Below are 19641 nucleotides of genomic sequence, written 5' to 3' on the forward strand. Positions count from 1 at the left end.
AAAAAAAAAAAAAAAAAAAAAAAAAACAGAAAATGAGGCTGGTACTTCCTGCCTCCACATTGCTCCCTCTAGCCATGTGATATACCAGCTCCCTTTCCATTCCACCACGATTTTAAGCTTCCATAGGCCCTCACCAGAAGCAGATGCTGGAGCTAGGCATGTATAGCCCTGAATCATGAGCCAAATAAAATTTTTTTATTTATAAATGATCCAGCCTCAGGTATTCCTTGACAGGAACACAAACTAACAAAAAGGCCCACTATCACCCCTGAGAGGGGTGCCCTCTACTCCAACCTCACATCTGCCCCGTGCTAGATCTGTCCGGACATTCGGCTAGCCCTGTATTCTGGAAGGGCCAGGGGCATCCATCCTTTCCAGGGAGAAGGGCTATCTAGATGCAATCTGATTCCTCCTTTCCACCTTAAAGATAATCAGGGAGATGATCAGATATGGCAGGAAGGAAAACCCTGAGGAGCTGGCAGGCAGAGTGAAGCAAAGACAAGTGCAATATCTACTGAACACTTAGGCCCCTTCCTCTTGCCAAAGAGAGGTGCACCCATGAGGAAAACAGATTTCCCTACAGCTTTATATTAGCAATGTCAAAGGACATGACCAGTAGCTGGCCTCAGACCAGTCCAGAGAGGTTAAAAAGTCTCACATTGTAAAAAAGGGAAACAGACTAGGCTGGCTCCATACGATCCCATCTCAAAGAGACTCAGATCAGCCCAGCAGACTCTGAACACCTCTCACCTCGTCTACTCCACTCCATGGATCTGAAACTCAATGGGTGACACAAAAACAGTTTTTACTAGGCAGGCATGGTGGTATACACCTGTAGTTCCCATCTACTTGGGAGGCTGAGGCAGGAAGATCATTTGAGCCTAGGAACTCAGGGCTGCAGTGAGCCGTGACCACTCCATTATACTCCAAGCTGGGCGATAGTGAGACCCTGTTTCCAAAAAAAAAAAAAAAAAAAAAAAAGCCGGGCACGGTAACTCATGCCTGTAATCCCAGTACTTTGAGAGGCCTAGATGTGACGATCGCTTGAGTCCAGAAGTTAGAGACCTGCCTGGGCAACACAGGGAGACCTTGTCTCTACAAAAAATTTTTAAAAATTAAAAAGGCATGGTGGTGTGCACCTGTAGTCCCAGCTACTCAGGAGACTAAGGTGGGAGGATCACTTAAGCCTGGGAGGTCAAAGTTGCAGTGAACCATATCATGTCACTGAACTCCAGCCTGGGCAACAGGGCAAGACTTGTCTCATGAAAAAAAAAAAAAGGGTTTTTACTAAAGAAAAAAGAACATACGGCCAGGCATGATGGCTCATACTTGTAATCCCAGCACTTTGGGAGGCCGAGATGAGTGGATTGCTTGAGCTCAGTTCAAGACCAGCCTGGGAAGGCTGGGCGCAGTGGCTCATGCCTGTAATCCCAGCACTTTGGGAAGCTGAGGCGGGCGGATCACGAGGTCAGGAGATTGAGACCATCCTGGCTAACATGGTGAAACCCCGTCTCTACTAAAAATACAAAAAATTAGCCGGGCATGGAGGCAGTCGCCTGCAGTCCCAGACACTTGGGAGGCTGAGGCAGGAGAATGGCGAGAACACAGGAGGCAGAGCTTGCAGTGAGCCGAGATGCGTCACTTCACTCCAGCCTGGGGAACAGAGCAAGACTCCGTCTCAAAAAAAAAAAAAAAGACCAGCCTGGGCAACATGGCAAAACCCTGTCTCTACAAAAAATACAAAAACAACCGGGCGCAGTGGCTCACACTGTAATCTTACCACTTTGGGAGGCTGAGCAGGCAAATTGCCTGAGCTCAGGAGTTCGAGACCAGCCTTAGCAACATGGCAAAACCCCGTTCTACCAAAAATACAAAAAATTAGCTGGGCATGGTGGTGTGCGCCTGTAATCCCAACTACTGGGGAGGCTGAGGCACAAGAATCGCTTGAACCCAGGAGGTGGAGGTTGCAGTGAGCCAAGATCGCGCCACTTCACTAAAGCCTGGGTGACAGGGCAAGACTCTGTCTCAAAAAAAAAAAAAAAATACAAAAACTAGCTGAGCATGGTGGCACGTGCTGGTAGTCCCAGCTACTTGCGGGGCTTAGGCGGGAGAATCGCTTGAGCCTGCAAGGTTGAGGCTGCAGTGAGCCATGTGTGCACCACTGCACTGCAGCCTGGGCGACAAAGTGAGACCCTGTCTTAAAAAAAAAAAAAAAAGAACATATGAAGAAAAGAATACTAAGTCCAACACATGGCGTAACAAGCCACATCCTAAGACTACCTAAAAGACAAACATGAGGGTTTCCTAATACAGAGTCATTTGCTTCGGTTTATTTTGTTTTAATTGCATTTACATTTTTAAAACAGATAACATATTTACAAGAAAGAAAATTCCAAAGGATCGAAAGTCAAAATTTTTCTTTCTCAGTCCTGGCTCCTGCTACCCATCTCTTCCCAAAGAACAGCCAATATTACAAGTTTTTCTGTAGCTTTCCAAAGATGATCTATACATGTACAGGTAAATACAGACATGTTTGTTTTCTCTTTTCTCTGCACAGTTGGTAGCATATTATGTATTTCCATGCTTTATATTTTTAATTTCCCAATATATCCTACAGATGATTCCAAATTGGCACCTAAAGAGTCTCCGGCCAGGAGCAGTGGCTCATGCCTGTAATCTCAGCACTCTGGGAGGCCAAGATGGGTGAACCGCTCAAGCTCAGGAGTTCCAGACGAGCCTGGGCAACCTGGTGAAACCCTGTCTTTATTAAAAATACGAAAAAAACTAGCTGGGCGTGGTGGCATGTACCTAGAGTTCCAGCTACTCAGGAGGCTGAGGTGGGAGGATCGCTTGAACCCAGCAGGTTGAGACTGCAGTGAGCAGTGTTTGCGCCACTGCACTCCAGCCTGGGAAACGAAGCAAAACCCTGCCTCAAAAAAAAGAAAAAAAAAAAAAGTCCCCTACCAGGCGGGCTGGCTCATGCCTGTACTCCTAATATTTTGGGAGACTGAGGCAGAAGGACTGCTTGAACGCAGGAGTTTGAGACCAGTTGGGGCAACACAGTGAGACCCCGTCTCTATAAAAAAAGAAAAATTAGCTGAGTATGGTGGCTTGTACCTGTAGCCCCACCTAAAGGGGAGAATGAGGTGGGAGAATCACTTGAGCATGGGAGGTCAAGACTGCAGTGAGCCATGATTATGCCACTGCACTCCAGCCTGGGCAGCAGAATGAGACCTTGTCTCCAAAAACAAAACAAAAAAAAGCTCATAAAAGTCTCTCTTCTCCACTACCAACTCAGTGCAAAAGTTGAAAGAGCACACCTAGAGCAAACAAACAAAATTAAGAATCAGTTTGCACTTGACAGGAAATTATTTTTCCTGTTCATTAAGAGGCAGAGCTACAGATACTACAGCTACATCTCCTTAGCCAAGGCCAGACACTCGTATAACAAAGAACACAGCCACACACATTCTGATTAATAATGAAAAACCAGTTTTCACTCAGACTAATCAAAGGGGGAAAAAAAGTAAGATTCCTGACAATTAGTTGAATCCTAAGCATCCTAGATTGAAAGTATTTGAAATCAGTCTACTAGAAAAAAAATCAGTGATTCACATTAAACATTGATCAGAAAAGATGTAAGGTCTGAGTGTTACTCCCTGTTTGGGAAAAGCCAGCTGCCTTCTCTGTGTCATAGGCACAAAGAGTAGGAGGCCAGGAAAAAAAACACAAGGACTTTTCCTGACCCCATGACAGTGTCAGGGAAGCCTGGATCATGTCACTTCTGCCACTCAAGGGACCAATGGACTTAAGACCATTTTCTGGAACCCATCAGTTCATGGCAGAAGCTTTGTCTCCCCAGTTGCAGCCAGTCCAGGTCTAGGTATGAGCTGCTGGGCAGAAAATAGCTGAAATTAGCCAGGTGTGATAGCACAGGCCTATAAATTAGCCAGGTGTGGTAGCACATGCCTATAATCCCAGCCACTTGAGGGGCTGAGGTGGGAGGAGCACTTGAGCCCAGAAGGTTGAGCCAACCAGAAGGTTAAGAAGGTGGTGCCAACATTGCACCACTACACTCCAGCCTGGGTGAAAAGTGAGACCCTGTCTCAAAAGAAAAATAATAGATGATAAAAATAAGGCTGGGTGCAGTGGCTCACTCCTGTTATCCCAGAACTTTGGGAGGCTGAGGCAGGCTGATGGCTTGAGCCCAGGAGTTCAAGACCAACCTAGGCAATGGCAGAACTCTGTCTGTACAAAAATTACAAAAAATTAGCTGGGCGTGGTGATGAGCTCCTATGATCCCAGCTACTAGGAAGGCTGAGGTGGGAGGATCACCTCAGTCTGGGAGGTTGAAGCTGCAGTAAACTGTGATTGAGCCACTGCTCTCCAGCCTGGGTTACAGAGTGAGACCCTGTCTCAAATATATATATATATTAAAAAATAAAAAATAAAAGTAAGAAACTGTTTTAATCATGTTCTACCTGGGAGGTCACTTAAAAACTTTGATTTTTTTTTTTTTTTTTTTTTTTTGAGATGGAGTCTCACTCTGTCGCTCAGGCTGGAGTGCAGTGGCACAATCTCAGCTCACTGCAACCTCCACCTCCCGGGTTCAAGCAATTCTCCTGCCTCCACCTCCCAAGTAGCTGGGATTATAGGTGTGTGCCACGACCCCCAGCTAATTTCTTATTTTTAGCAGAGGCAGGGTTTCACCATGTTGGCCAGGCTGGTCTCAAACTCCTGACCTTAGATGATCCGCCCGCCTCAGCCTCCCAAAGTGGGATTACAGGCGTGAGCCGCTGCACCCAGACAAAAACTTTGATCTTTAACATGATGAAGTAACAAAGGAGCCAAGGTTGGCAGCAGTCTTCCTCCCAGTACATGCCTGAGTCTGCTCAGCTAGGCCAATGGGAGCAAGGGCTACTGAGGCGTATCTCCACCTGGAGCAAACTCAGGTCAGTTGACTTTGATGGCAAACAGTTCAAATTCCATTAATGACAATCACTTGTCAATTAATTTTTGGAATGGAAATGCACACCATCCTGGCCCAAAGGCTACCTTTCAGGATCCTCCAACCAGTGGCATGGCTTGAGGCAGGCAGCTAGCAAACAAAGTCCTCCCCAGCCTCTCTGCTACCACCATGACTCTCAACACCAATTGGATCAGGAGAGCAGAACAAATGTTCTCTTCAACAGTGACTCACCAGGAAGTCTGTTCATGTTGACGCCTTGAGCCGAGAGTCCTATTCCCATGTAACTTCAAAAAAAAAAAAAAAAAACACAAAATTTTTGGTTAGCAAACGCTCATGTTTCTCCCTTCTCAAATATTTCTTGGTAAAAGACAAAAAAATGAGAAAAGCAATGAATGTAGAGGCTCTTATACTAATGGTTCTTGGAGAAACCTGACATTTTGATTTGCTAATGGAAAGCATCTTACTGCCTCACCCAGCTAGAGAAACAGAAGGTTGTGTGTACGTGTCACTGTGAACCACTGGCTTCAGTTTCAGAGGACAGTGTCATGAATTCACGGTTTCCAGTTCTTTGGTGTTCTGGATGTAGCTAAGGCACAGAATCTATTCCTAAGATGTGCCTGAAGTATCTCAATCCAAGGTAGTGCTTGACAGAGCAATGCACGGTCGTTCCACAGGGACAACCCAGTTTGCACCAAAGACCAGGACATGGAAAAAGTAAAGCCATGTTGGATCTACCTAGGATCATCAATCAAGACTGCTCACACAGAGCTTGTTCTCTGGGTCTCAAAATTAATTACCTTCCCGACATACATTCACATTGGCCTCCCAAAACACACAAAGCTGGGAGTAGTGATATATGAGGCCCCGAGAGATCCCCTAACTCCTCCCACTCTTTGAAGAGTGAGGGCTTATTCTCCTTGAACCCTGACTCAGCTGTGACCTCATTGGAGTACGCAACCTGGGCTCCTGTGGGGCTGCTCCCTGTGTCATTGACACATGGAGGTGGAATGGCGCCCAGATGTGGGTGTCAGCTTCCTCTGGCTGCTCTCCCCTTAGACAGTCCACTCAGATTCTCAAGTTGATGCAGGGGTTTGTACAGAGGCTCCCAGACCATCTACTAATAAACACCGTCTTACCTTTGGACTTGGGACTTTTAAGTTAACGCTGGAACGAGTTAATACTCTGGGGGACTACTGGGAAGGCATGATTATATTTTTCAATGTAAGAAAAACATGAAATTTGGGGGGCCAGGGTAGAATGATATGGTTTCGATGTTTGTCCTCTCCAAATTTCATGTAGACATGTAATCCCCAGTGCTGGAGGTGGGGCCTGGTGGTAGGTGTTAAGATCATGGGGATAGATCCCTCATGAATGTCTTGGGGCAGTCCTCACAGTAATGAACAAGTTCTCTCTCTACGTTCCTGCAAGTTCTGGTTGTTTAAAAGAGTATGGCACCTCTCTGCAACTTGTTCCCGTTTCTGCCATGTGACATGCTGGCTCCTAGTCACCATCCACTGTGATTGTAAGGTTCCTGAGGCCTTTGCCAGCACCATGTTTCCTGTAAAGCCTGTAGAATTGTGAGCCAATGAAACCTCTTTTCTTTATAAATTACCGTGTCTCAGGTATTTCTTTATGGTAACATTAAAAAGGCTTAATATACTGCCCCTGCCAGTCCTTTATTGGCAGTAAATGCCCTTTTGCCTTTCTCTGGGTTGCTGCACCACTATATTTGGGGGAGCAGCCTCTACTACCCAAATAAAGGATCAGGCAGGGAGGGAAGGCTCTGACCTACTCACCTTCCTCTGAAACCAGCTATCCCAATCATGCTGGGCAGGAACCAGGAAAGGATACAACCCAATATATGGCCCTGATAACTTGGCCCACATGGCTGAGGGAAAAAGGTAGAGAAGGGAAAGGAGCAAAGCAAAAGGAACAGCACTTCAAAGAGGGAGTTTCATGGTTCAAAGGGAATTTGTCTTCTGCTTTGTTTTAAGCAGCATTTGAGACAGAGTTGGATCCTTAAAGGTCAAAGACATGAACCAATATATGCTGCAGTTGGACAGGACTGCTCAGTCATTCCCAGAAACACACAAACTGCCTGCCACCTCCTGCCAGAGGGGCTAGCTTCAAGGACCATCAGGAACAGAAGGTGTCTTAGCCTGCTGGCAGAATTCCCATTAGATTAAAACTTGAACATTTTTCCAGAAAAACTGTAGCCCATATAATCAGCTTCCTGACTTTACATGGCAGAGGCTGCTAAAAGTCAGTCTCCGTTCCTTCAGTACCTCAGCTGAACAAGCAGCAAACGACCCCAGCTGCCCTGCAGTCAGCAGTCCAACAGGCACAAGTGCAACACAGCCAGGGCTTTCCTTGACTTAGACAACAGCCACTCACCATGCCCTGTTCAGAGGGGCCTGGGGCTACGCCCAACAACACATGTCATCCCATCCCTGGCACACAGGTTTCCTGACACTAGGTAAGGGTTTATGTTTGGAGCACATGTGCAAAGGGGGAGGTCAAAGGTCACTCAAGAAGAGTTATGCTCGGTCGCTGCAACTGGTTCCACAACATTCTATGGGAATGAGGAATCACTAAAGCACCTGTGCTCAAAACACAACTTGCTTAGGCCTCCCCATAGGAGAAGTCTCTCTTTTCTCCAGCAGCTAGCCCTAAACACCTTCCTACAGACTCTGTTCCACAGGTAAGATGGTGTTTATTAGTGGATGGTCTGGAAGCCTCTGTACAAACCCCTGCCTCAAGTTGAGAATCTGAGTGGACTAAGGGGATAGCAGCCAGAGGAAGCTGACACCCACATCTGGGCGCCATTCCACCTCCACGTGTCAATGACACAGGGAGCAGCCCCACAGGAGCACAGGTTGCGTACTCCAATGAGGTCACAGCTGAGTCAGGGTTCAAGGAGAATAAGCCCCCACTCTTCAAATACTGGGTAACATTAAGTCTTTTCCAAAAGCATGGTGTTTTAAAGCTACCAAAAAATGCACTCTTCTATCTTCCAGAAACTTTTCATAAACTTGAAGACTATCATCCAACCAATCTGAGAGAAACAAAGCAGACTCTGTGAATATATTAAAATACACTGAATTGTACACTTTAAATGGTGACTTGTATAGCATGTTAAATTACATGTCAATAACACTCAAAAAAGTGGGAATAAAAGAAAACTACCTTAACACAACAAAGGTCATATATGAAAAACCTGGCCAGGTGTAGTGGCTCACACCTGTAATCCCAGCACTGTGGGAAGCCGAGGCAGGTGGATCACTTGAGGTCAGGAGTTCGAGACCAAACTGGCCAAAATGGTGAAACACCGTCTCTACTAAAAATACAAAAATTAACAGGGTGTGGTGGCACACGCCTGTAATCCCCCAGCTACCAGGGAGGCTGAGGCAGAAGAATCACTTGAACCCAGAAGGCAGAGGTTGCAGTGAGTCAAGATCAGGTCACTGCACTTCAGCCAGGGTGAGAAAGTGAGACTCTGCCTCAAAAAATAAATTTTAAAAAACCACAGCTAACATCATACTCAACGGTGGAAGACTGAAAGCCTTCCATCTAAGATGCCTGCTTTCACTACTTCTATTCAAGACAGTATTGGGAGTTCTAGTGAAGCAATCAGACAAGAAAAAGGAATGAAAGACATCCAAATTGGAAAGTAAAACTATCTCTGTTTACAGATGACATGTTCCCATACGTAGAAAACCTTGCAGGGTGCGGTGGCTCATGCCTGTAGTCCTAGAACTTTGGGAGGTCGAAGCAGGAGGATCGCTTGAGCCCAGGAGTTCGAGACCAGCCTGGGCAACATGGCGATATCCTGTCTATACAAAAAATTCGGTGCACATGGTGAAGTGCACCTGTAATCCCAATTGCTTAGAAGACTGAGGTGGGAAGAGCACCTGAGCACAGGAGATCAAGACTGCAGTAAGCAAGACTATGCCACTGCACTCCAGCCTGGGTGACAGAGTGAGACTCTGTCTCCAAAAAAAAAAAACAGGAAAGAAAAGAAAGGGAAACCCTAAAGATTGCACAAAACAAAAAACTTGCCAGGCGCAGTGGCTCACGCCTGTAATCCCAGCACTTTGGGAGGCCGAGGTGGGCAGATCACGAGGTCAGGAGATCGAGACCATCCTGGCTAACATGGTGAAACCCTATCTCTACTAAAAATACAAAAAATTTGCCAGGCGTGGTGGCAGGCTCCCGTAGTCCCAGCTACTTGTAAGGCTGAGGCAGGAGAATGGCATGAACCCGGGAGGTGGAGCTTGCAGTGAGCCAAGATGGCGCCACTGCACTCCAGCCTGGGTGACAGAGTGAGACTCCATCTCAAAAAAAAAAAAAAAAAAAAAAAAAAAAATTAGAATTGGCCAGGTGCAGGGCTAGGTGCGGTGGCTCATGCCTGTAATCCCAGCACTTTGGGAGGCTAAGACAGGCAGATCACCTGAGGTCAGGAGTTCAAGATCAGCCTGCCCAACATGGTGAAACCCCGTCTCTATTAAAAATACAAAAATTAGCCAGGCGTGGTGGCGCATGCCTGTAATCCCAGCTACTCAGGAGGCCAAGGCAGGAGAATCACATGAACCTGGGGGCAGAAGTGGCAATGAGCAGAGATCAAGCCACTGTACTCCGCCTGGGTGACAGAGCAAGACCCTGTCTCAAAAAAAAAAAAAAAAAAAAGAAAGAAAGAAAGAAAAGAAAAAGAAAAAAAAAGAACTAATAAGTTACCCTATTTCTCACTTTTCAGTTGTGTTGCTACACACTAACGATGAACAATCAAAAAAAGCTGAGAAACAATTCCATTTCCAATAGCATCAAAAGAATAAAATACTTAAGCTGGGTACGGTGGCTCACACCTATAATCCTAGCACTTTGGGAGGCCAAGGCGGCTGGATCACGAGGTCAGGAGTTCAAGACCAGCCTGACCAACATAGTGAAACCCCATCTTTACTAAAAATACAAAAATTAGCCAGGTGTGGTGGCGCATGCCTATAATCCCAGCTACTCGGGAGGCTGAGGCAGAATTGCTGGAACCCAGGAGGTGGAAGTTGCAGTGAGCCAAGATCGCAGCACTGCACTCTAGCCTGGGGGACAAGAGTGAAACTCCATCCCCCACCAAACAAAAACAATAAAATAATTAAAAGTAAATAAACTTAACCAAGGAGGCAAAAGACACTAAAAACTATAAAATGTTGATGAAGGAAATTACAGACACAAATAAATGGAAAGACATCCTCTGTTCACTGATTAGAAGACTCACTATTGTTAAGATGTCAATACTGGCCGGGCGCGGTGGCTCAAGCCTGTAATCCCAGCACTTTGGGAGGCCGAGACGGGCGGATCACGAGGTCAGGAGATCGAGACCATCCTGGCTAACACGGTGAAACCCCGTCTCTACTAAAAATACAAGAAAATTAGCCGGGCGAGGTGGTGGGCGCCTGTAGTCCCAGCTACTTGGGAGGCTGAGGCAGGAGAATGGCGTGAACCCGGGGGGGCGGAGCTTGCAGTGAGCCGAGATCGCGCCACTGCACTCCAGCCTGGGGCACAGAGCAAGACTCCGTCTCAAAAAAAAAAAAAAAGAGATGTCAATACTACCCAAAGTGATACACAGATTCAAGGCCATCCCTATCAAAATCCCAATGATGTTTTTCACAAAAATAGAAAAATCCATATGGAATCTCAAGGGACAGAAACAGTCAAAACAATCTTCAAAACGAACAAAGTTGGAGGGCTTACACTTTCTGATTTCAAAACTTACTACAAAGCTACCATAATCAAATCGGTGTAAGACTCGCATAAAGATAGACATACAGTCCAAGGAATAGAATAGAGATCCCAGAAAGAAACCCTCACAGGTATAGTCAGCTGATTTCAACAAGGATGCCAAGACCATTAGATGGGAAAATGACAGTTTTTTTCAACAAATAATGCTGGGACATCTGGATAATCACAAACAACAGAATAAACTTTGGCCAGATGTGGTGGCTCATGCCTGTAATCCCAGCACTTTGGGAGGCCAAGGTGGGCAGATCACCTGAGGTCGGAGTTCAAGACAAGCCTGACCTACATGGAGAAACCCCGTCTCTACTAAAAATACAAAATTAGCCGGGTATGGTGGCGTATGCCTGAAATCACAGCTACTTGGGAGGCTGAGGCAGGAGAATCACTTGAACCCAGGAGGTGGAGGTTGCAGTAAGCCGAGATCGTTCCACTGCACTCCAGCCCGGGCACCAAGAATGAAACTCTGTCTAAAACAAAAAAAGAAGAAGAAAGTTTTTTGCTTACATTATACCATATACAAAAATCAACTCAAAATGGATCAAAGACCTAATCATAAGAGCTAAAACTTCAACTCTCAGGAAAAGACATAGAAAGAAAGCTTCATGACATTGGATTTGGCAATAATTTCTTGGACAAAAGCACAGGCAACAAGAGAAAATATAGATAAACTTCATCAAACTTTAAAACTTTTAGCTAGGAACGTGGTGTACACCTGTAGTTTCAGCAATGTGGGAGGCTGAGGCAGGAGGATTGCTTGAGCCCAGGAGTTTGGGACTAGTCCGGGCAACACATTAAAACCTAGTCTCTAAAAAATGAGAGGGGCAAAGTCCTTGAGTAGATGTTTCCCTAAAGAAGGTGTACATGTGGCCAACAAGCACCTGAAAAGATGCTCACCATCACTATCATTACAGAAATGCAAATCAAAACTACAATGAGGCCAGGCACAGTGGCTCATGCCTGTAATCCTAGCACTTTGGGAGACAAAGGCAGGTGGATTGCTTGAGCTCAGGAGTTCAAGACCAGCCTGGGCAACATGGCAAAACCCCATCTCTACAAAAGAAATATAAAAATCAGCTGGGCATGGTGGTACTTGTCTGTAGTCCCAGCTACTTGAGAGGCTGAGGTGGGAGCACAGCTTGAGGCCCAGGAAGTCAAGGCTGCAATGCCTCATGCCATTGCACTCTAGCTTGGGTGACAAAGTGAGACACTGTGTCAAAAGAAAAATAAAATAAAAATAGTCTGGGCACAGTGGCTCATGACTGTAATCCCAGCACTTTGAGAGGCCAAGGAAGGCTGATGGTTTGAGACCAGGAGTTCGAGACCAGCCTGGGCAAAATGGTGAAACCCTGTCTCCACCAAAAATACAAAAATTAGCCAGACATGGTGGTGCGCACCTGTAGTCCCACCTACTCAGGAGGCTGAGGTGGGAGGATGGCTTGAGCCTGGGGTGGGTGGAGGGGGCAGCAAGCCAAGATGGCACCACTGCACTCCAGCATGGGAGACAGAGCCAGATGTTCTCTCAAAGGAAAGAACAAAAACAAAAAACAGCGAGATACCACTTTGTACCCTTTGAGCTGCCAAGAATGAGACAAAAAAATAAGGAAAGGGCGTAACAAAAACCTCAAACTCGTTCTCCTGTACACATACTACAATATCTTTGCATCTATGGAACAGGAAGAATCCCCATAGGAGGCCACTGACACTACCTTTCCTCTATTGATCTCTGGAGGCACTCGAATATGGCTGAGTTATTAGGAGCTCTTGGGTCCTTCCTAACGTTGAATAATTCAGTAAAAACAGGTGTGATAGATTTCTTTTCATAGAGGTTCTTCCAGTCATTCATGTCATCAACAAAAATCCCCTGTACCCAGTATGGTGCTGGGGACACATGGATGGGAGCCTGGGCTCAATCCTTGCCCTTCAACAGTTCTAATGTCAAGTCGGGGCAAGCCAGAGACTCAAGGTGTGCTGACTCAAAGTCAGGAATTCCCTCAGGAAGTGAAGGCTGAGCCAAGGCCTGGTAAAGGAGATGAGAGGAGAAAGAGGATCATGGTCCACGCAGAAACAGCAGAATGTGGGCCAGGCACACTGGCTCACGCCGGTAATCCCAGCACTTTGGGAGTCCGAGGCAGGCGGATCACGAGGTCAAGAGATCGAGACCATCCTGGCCAACATAGCGAAACCCCCATCTCTACTAAAAATACAAAATTTACCCGCGCGTGGTGGTGGGTGCCTGTAGTCCCAGCTACTCAGGAGGCTGAGGCAGGAGAATCACTTGAACCCGGGAGGCGGAGGTTGCAGTGAGCCGAGATTGCACCACTGCACTCCAGCCTGGAGGCAAAGCGAGACTCCGTCTCAAAAAACAAACAAATAAACAAAAAAACACAGCAGAATGTGAAAAGGCATAGAGGCAAGAAAGCAGCCACATGGTCAGGGAACTAAGAGAAGTTCAGTGTGACAGGGTTACAGTCTGGGCAGACCCAGCTGGATCAGGAAATGGGCTGTGCATGCACAGCCTGCATGCTAGCTTAAGAAATCTGAACTTCATGAGAGGTAAATGGCAAGCCACAGAAGGGGCTAAGCTGGGGATGGTGGCTTCAGCCTATAATCCTAGCTACTTGGGAGGCCAAGGCGGGAAGATCACTGGATGCCAGGAGTGCAAGACCAGCCTAGGCAACATAACAAGACCACCTATGTCTCTAAAAAAAAGAAAGGGCACAGCTAATCAAACAGCTGATATTTGAAAAATGGATCGACGAACCAAAACTGGACACTTCCAGAGTCATTCCCATGGAAGATGACAAGGGCAGGACAGGAACAGTGGAATGATGTGGAGACAGGCAAGTGCGCTCTAGAACACAGTGAATTTATTGGGTGCGGGAGGGGCTAGAGAAGCCCAAGACACTGTCCAGCACAACCAGGCACCAAGGAAAGGTCAATTCTCTGAGACCCACTTGGAAATACTAGAGCCAAAGTGCTCAGCCAGAGTTAGCAGCAGCCATTCTCTAGCTGTGCTCTCTAGCCCTGGTACTGATGCTATGTATTTGCTCCATGGAGCAAATACAGTTGACAATCCCAGACTCCAATCTCACCTCCACCACTGAGTTCACCACACGCCCACTGGCATGTCTCATGTGCTCTCAGAGCCTGCTTTATCAGCTATTACCATGAGGCTGGAGAGGCCCCAGTGCAGCCATTCAACAGGATCAGACAAAGGAGCACCTGGGTGCAGTGCCGGGGGCTGAAGGTGGATGAAGGGATAACCCCACTTTGTCCATTCATTCATACACTGGAGGATCTTCCAGCATCAGGATCTGGTAAGGAAAGGAGGCCATTCTGGAAGGCCTGGATCTCAGGACATCTAAAACAAATGCCTGTTTACTTGAGATTACCAAGGAGAAAGGAGGTATTTGCTTCCTAGTTGGTAACGGGCCAGGCTATGCTAGGAACACTCACGGATACAGCCTGCCTGGGTCAGCCTGGGAGGGAGGGCGGCAACAAGGGCTCTTACTCCCGGAGCAGGTGACTGGAATAGATAGAGCAACTTAGCTCCCAACACTTCTCTACTAGGGCCTCCTTTTCTAACTGCAGAATACATTTAAGGAGCTGGAGAGAGGGAATTATTTATGCTATGACACAAGTGAAAGTAAGGTAAAGCCATCTGACTTACTCCTTTCTTCTATATGGCAGCAAAGTGGAGAAGAGACATCATGCCAGAGAGGTGAGACAGGAAGTAAGCACAGAGAGACAACAGACAAGCTCTTCGCGGCAATGAGGCCACGAGTGGGCCTATAATTTCTCAGTTCCTACCCTTGCCTGCCAAAACCACAATGCTAGTTGGAGATACAAGAACAGCTACTCTGCCCCATCTAGCACAAGAGACAAGAGGGCAGCAAATAGGCGCTGCTTGGGCCAAGTGGAGTTGAGATCCACCAGAACATGAGCTAGAGAAGCAACCGCACCTAGAAGCAGGCAGCAAAGGCCCACAGCTGTCCACATTCACCCAGAAGCTTCCACCATCCACTACAGGTGGCAGGGGGTCCATGCTGCCACCCAAGCAAGGGGGTCCACCCAGCCCTGCCACCTAAGCAAGTCTGCTGAAACCCTGCAGTCATATGGAGAGCTGCAAGTACAGTCCAGTCCTCTTGGATTCCTTTTTCTCGTTTTCCAGATTTTCTACAACCAACACAAATTACTTTTTACAATTTTTAAATTTTAATTTCTAATTTTTTTTATTTGAGACAGGGTCTCACTCTGTCTCCCAAGCTGGAGTGCAGTGGTGAGATCTTGCTCACTGCAACCTCTGCCTCCCAGGCTCAAGCCATCCTCCCACCTCAGCCCCCTGAATAGCTGGGACCACAGGTGAGTGCCACCACACCTGGGTAGTTTAGAGACGGGGATTTGCCCTGTTGCCTAGGCTAGTCTTGAACCCCTGAGCTCAAGCAAGCAGCCTGCCTCGGCCTCCCAAAATGCTTGGATAACAAGCGTGAGCTACCACACCCAGCCAAATAGTTTATTTTATATTTTATTTTATTTATTATTTTTTTAGAGATGAAGTCTTGTTCTGTCACCCAGGCTGGAGTGCAGTGCCGCGATCTTGGCTCACTGCAACCTCTGCCTCCCAGGTTCAGGCAATTCTCTTGCCCCAGTCCCAAGTAGCTGGGACTACAAGATGTGCGCTACCACGCCCAGTTAATTTTTGTATTTTTTCAGTAGAGATGGGGTTTCACTATATGTTAGCCAAGCTGGTCTCAAACTGGTGACCTCATGTAATCTGCCCAGCTCGGCTTCCCAAAGTGCTGGGATTACAGGCATAAGCCACCATGCTAGGCCAAAAATCACTGTAAGAGCCATCTCTTAAAAACCACTTTTAAGAGCAGTGGCTACAAACTGCAGAGTTTGTTGGCTCTCACTCATCAGACTCTCTCTGGATCACCCCAGGACAATATTTCAGTGATGGGGGACACATTAGGGAACGTGGTTTCCATGGTCAGCTCCTTGGTCCACCTAGCACCCCAAGTCTTGACAGAAGGGCAGAGGCTGCATCACAACAGTACAGCTTCAGAAACAGAAGAAACAGTCAAAATCCTTGCTGAGCAGAGGCACTGGGGCTCCGGCTTACATGGCACCTAGTATGTCCCAAGCTGGGCACAGAGCACACATGCAGGAGACCCTGCTGCAGTGAGATGGACTTAGCACAGCTCCAACTGACTAGAGTTTCTTCTGCGACCCAGGCAGGCCTGGTGGTGGACAGAGGACAGAACCTTAGAAACCAGGGCCACCTGACTCTCACACCTTCCAGATACGTACAAGGCCACAGGAAGGAGACGACCCCTTTACTGTACTCTACCACCCTCTCCTGACAGCAAGTTTGAGACCCCTGCACAGAGAACCCTTTTGACAACAAGTCTGACTTCCCTTCCTGCCTCCTGAAGAGTTCTGAGGTGACAGGAACACTTCGCAGCAAGGCTCCAAACACAACACCCTTGACTCTGAAAGACTGATCTCAGACACTCCAGCCTAATTCAGGACTATGGGTCTTAGATTTCAACCCACATATCAGGTTCCTTATTAGAAGAGGAAAGGTTAAACCAAAGGCTCTTAAGTTCCTTCCCAGCTCTGACCTAGAGACTTCAGTTCTTCACAGAAAAATGTCTGTGCACATTGTAAATGTGCAGTGCCCAGATGCAAACCCAACATGAGGAAGACCCTGGAACAGCAATCAAAAAGTCACTAAGAAGACATCAGGCTGGGTGCGGTGGCTCACACTTGAAATTCCAGCACTTTGGGAGGGCGAGGCGGGTGGATCACAAGGTCAGGAGTTCAAGACCAGCCTAGCCAAGATGGTAAAACCCCATCTCTACTAAAAATATAAAAAAATTAGCCAGGCGTGCTGGCAGGCGCCTGTAATCCCAGCTACTCGGGAGACTGAGGCAGAGAATTGTGTGAACCCAGGAGGCGGAGGTTGCAGTGAGCTGAGATTGCGCCACAGCACTCCAGCCTGGGTGACAGAGAAAGACACTGTCTCAAAAAAAAAAAAAAAAAAAAGATATCAAAGGAAAAGAAAGTTACAGAGCAATATAGATGAATATAGATCCAAAAATCCTGAACAGAATAGTAGCAGACCAAATCCAACAGTATATTAAAAGGATTAGATACCACAACCAAATGGGATTTATCCCAGACAGGCAAGGGTGATTCAACATAAGAAAATCAGGCCGAGGCCGGGTGAGGTGGCTCATACTTGTAATCCCAGTATTTTGGGAGCCCAAGGTGGGTGGATCACTTGAGGTCAGAAGTTTGAAACCAGCCTGATCAACATGGTGAAATCCCATCTCTACTAAAACTACAAATTAGGCCGGGCACAGTGGCTCACGCCTGTAATCCCAGCACTTTGGGAGGCCAAGGCAAGAGGATCACCTGAGGTCGGGAGTTTGAGACCAACCTGACCAACATGGAGAAACCCCGTCTCTGCTAAAAATACAAAATTAGCTGGGTGTGGTGGCCCATGCCTGTAATCCCAGCTACTTGGGAGGCTCAGGCAGGAGAATTGCTTGAACCTGGGAGGTGGAGGTTGCAGTGAGCTGAGATCGAGCCATTGCACTCCAGCCTGGGCCACAAGAGTGAAACTCCATCTCAAAAAAAAAAAAAAAAATTAGCCGGGCATGGTGGTATATGCCTGTAATCCCAGCTACTTGGGAGGCTGAGGCAGAAGAATCACTTGAACCCAGGAGGCAGAGGTTGCAGTGAGCTACGATTGCGCCATTGCACTCCAGCCTGGATGACAAGAGCGAAACTCCGTCTCAAAAAAAACAAAAGAAAAGAAAAGAAAATGATCTAAATATAAGAAGTAAGGCCCTGGGCCAAAAATCTGACACTGACCCAGTGGCACTAAAAAAAAAAAAAAAAAAAAAATAGCCCGGGCGCATTGGCTCACGCCTGTAATCCCAGCACTTTGGGAGGCAGAGGCAGGCGGATTACGAGGTCAGGAGATTGAGACCATCCTGGTTAACACAGTGAAACCCCATCTTAACTAAAAATACAAAAAATCAGCCAGTGTGTTGGCGGGCACCTGTAGTCCCAGCTACTCAGGAGGCTGAGGCAGGAGAATGGTGTGAACCCGGCAGGCGGAGCTTGCAGTCAGCAGAGATCGCGCCACTGCACTCCAGCCTGGGCAACAGAGCGAGACTCGTCTCATAAATAAATAAATAAATAAATAAAGGCGGGGCACAGTGGCTCACACCTGTAATCCCAGCACTTCTGGAGGCCGAGGCGGGCAGACAACCTGAGGTCAGAAGTCTGAGACCAACCTAGCCAACATGGTGAAACCCTATCTCTACTAAAAATACAAAAAAAGTAGCCAGGCGTGGTGGCAAGTGCCTGTAATCCCAGATACTCGGGAGGCTGAGGCAGGAGAATCACTGGAACCTAGGAGGCGGAAGTTGCAGTGAGCCGAGATCGTGCCACTGCATTCCATCCTGGGTGACAGAGTGAGACTCAGTCTCAAAAATAAATAAATAAATAAATAAATAAATAAATAAATAAATAAGGAAAGAGCTAAAACCATAAAATTCTTAGAAGAAAGCGTAAGGGTAAATCTTCGTGACCTCAGATTTCAACGGGGCTCATGCCTATAATCCCAGCACTTTGAGAGGCTGACGCAGGCAGATCACTTGAGGTCAGGTATTCGAGACCAGCCTGATCGACGTGGCAAAACCCTGTCTCAACTAAAAATACAAAAATTAGCCGGGTGTGGTGGTCCATGCCTGTAATCCCAACTACTCAGGGGGCTGAGGCAGGAGAATCGCTTGAACCCGGGAGGCGGAGGTTGCACTGAACTGAGATCATGCCACTGCACTCCTGCCTCGGAAACAGAGTGAGACTCCATCTCAAAAAAAAAAAAAAAAAAGACATCATCAAGAGGCCAGGCATGGTAGCTCACACCTGTAATACCAGTGCTTTGGGAGGCTGTGGAGGTGGGAGGACTGCTTGACTCCAGGAGTTCAAAACCAGCCTAGGCAACATGGCAAGACCCCATCTCTACAAAAAATTTAAAAATTAGTCAATCATGGTGGCATGTACCTGTAGTCCCAGCTGCTTGAGATGCTGAGGTGGAATGATCGCTTGAGCACAGGAGGTTAAGTCTGCAGTTAGCCAAGATTGCACCACTGCACTCCAGCCTGTGCAACAGAGCAAAAACTTATCTCAAAAAAAAAAAAAGAAGAATCAAGACAGTGAAAAGACAACCTACGGAATAGGAAAAAGTATTTGGAAATCATAGATCTGATAAGGGTTTAATATCAAAAATAAAGAAAGAATTCCTATAACTCAACAACAAAAAGACAAACAACCCAAATAGGTAAAGGACTTGAACAGACATTTCTCCAAAGAAGATATACAGATAGCCACATACAATAAGTACATTACAAGATCCTCAACATCACTAGTCATTAGGAAATGTAAATCAAAACCACAAGGAGTTACCACTTCATACCTAGAATAGCTATAATTTAAAAGTTCCACGCCAAGTGCAGTGGCTCACGCCTGAAATTCCAGCACTTTGGGAGGCCGAGGCGGGCAGATCAATTAAGGTCAGGAGTTCGAAGACGGCCTGGCCAACATGGTGAAACCCGTCTCCACTAAAAATACAAAAATCAGCCAGGCAAAGTGGTACACACCTGTAATTTCAGCTACTCAGGAGGCTGAGACATGAGAATCACTTGAACCAGGGAGGTGGTGGTTGAAGTGAGCCCAGATCGAGCCACTGCACTCCAGCCTGGGGGACAGAGCTAGACTCCATCTCAAAAAAAAAAAAAGAATACATAGGCCAGGCATGGTGGCTCACACCTGTAATTCCAGCACTTTGGGAGACCAAGGCAGGCAGC

General features: G+C 46.9%; 1 protein-coding gene across 1 annotated transcript in view; it reads right to left on the reverse strand.

Moving 5' to 3' along the window:
* RANBP10 (RAN binding protein 10) overlaps positions 1-19641 on the reverse strand; it is an 86603-nt gene that overhangs the window by 45626 nt on the left and 21336 nt on the right. Inside the window, exon 3 of the mRNA XM_025370231.1 lies at positions 5201-5253. Coding sequence (XP_025226016.1) covers positions 5201-5253 — 53 coding nt within the window. The remainder of the gene's footprint in view (positions 1-5200; positions 5254-19641) is intronic.

The sequence above is a fragment of the Theropithecus gelada genome, chromosome 20, assembly GCF_003255815.1.
Source record: "Theropithecus gelada isolate Dixy chromosome 20, Tgel_1.0, whole genome shotgun sequence".
NCBI lineage: Eukaryota > Metazoa > Chordata > Mammalia > Primates > Cercopithecidae > Theropithecus > Theropithecus gelada.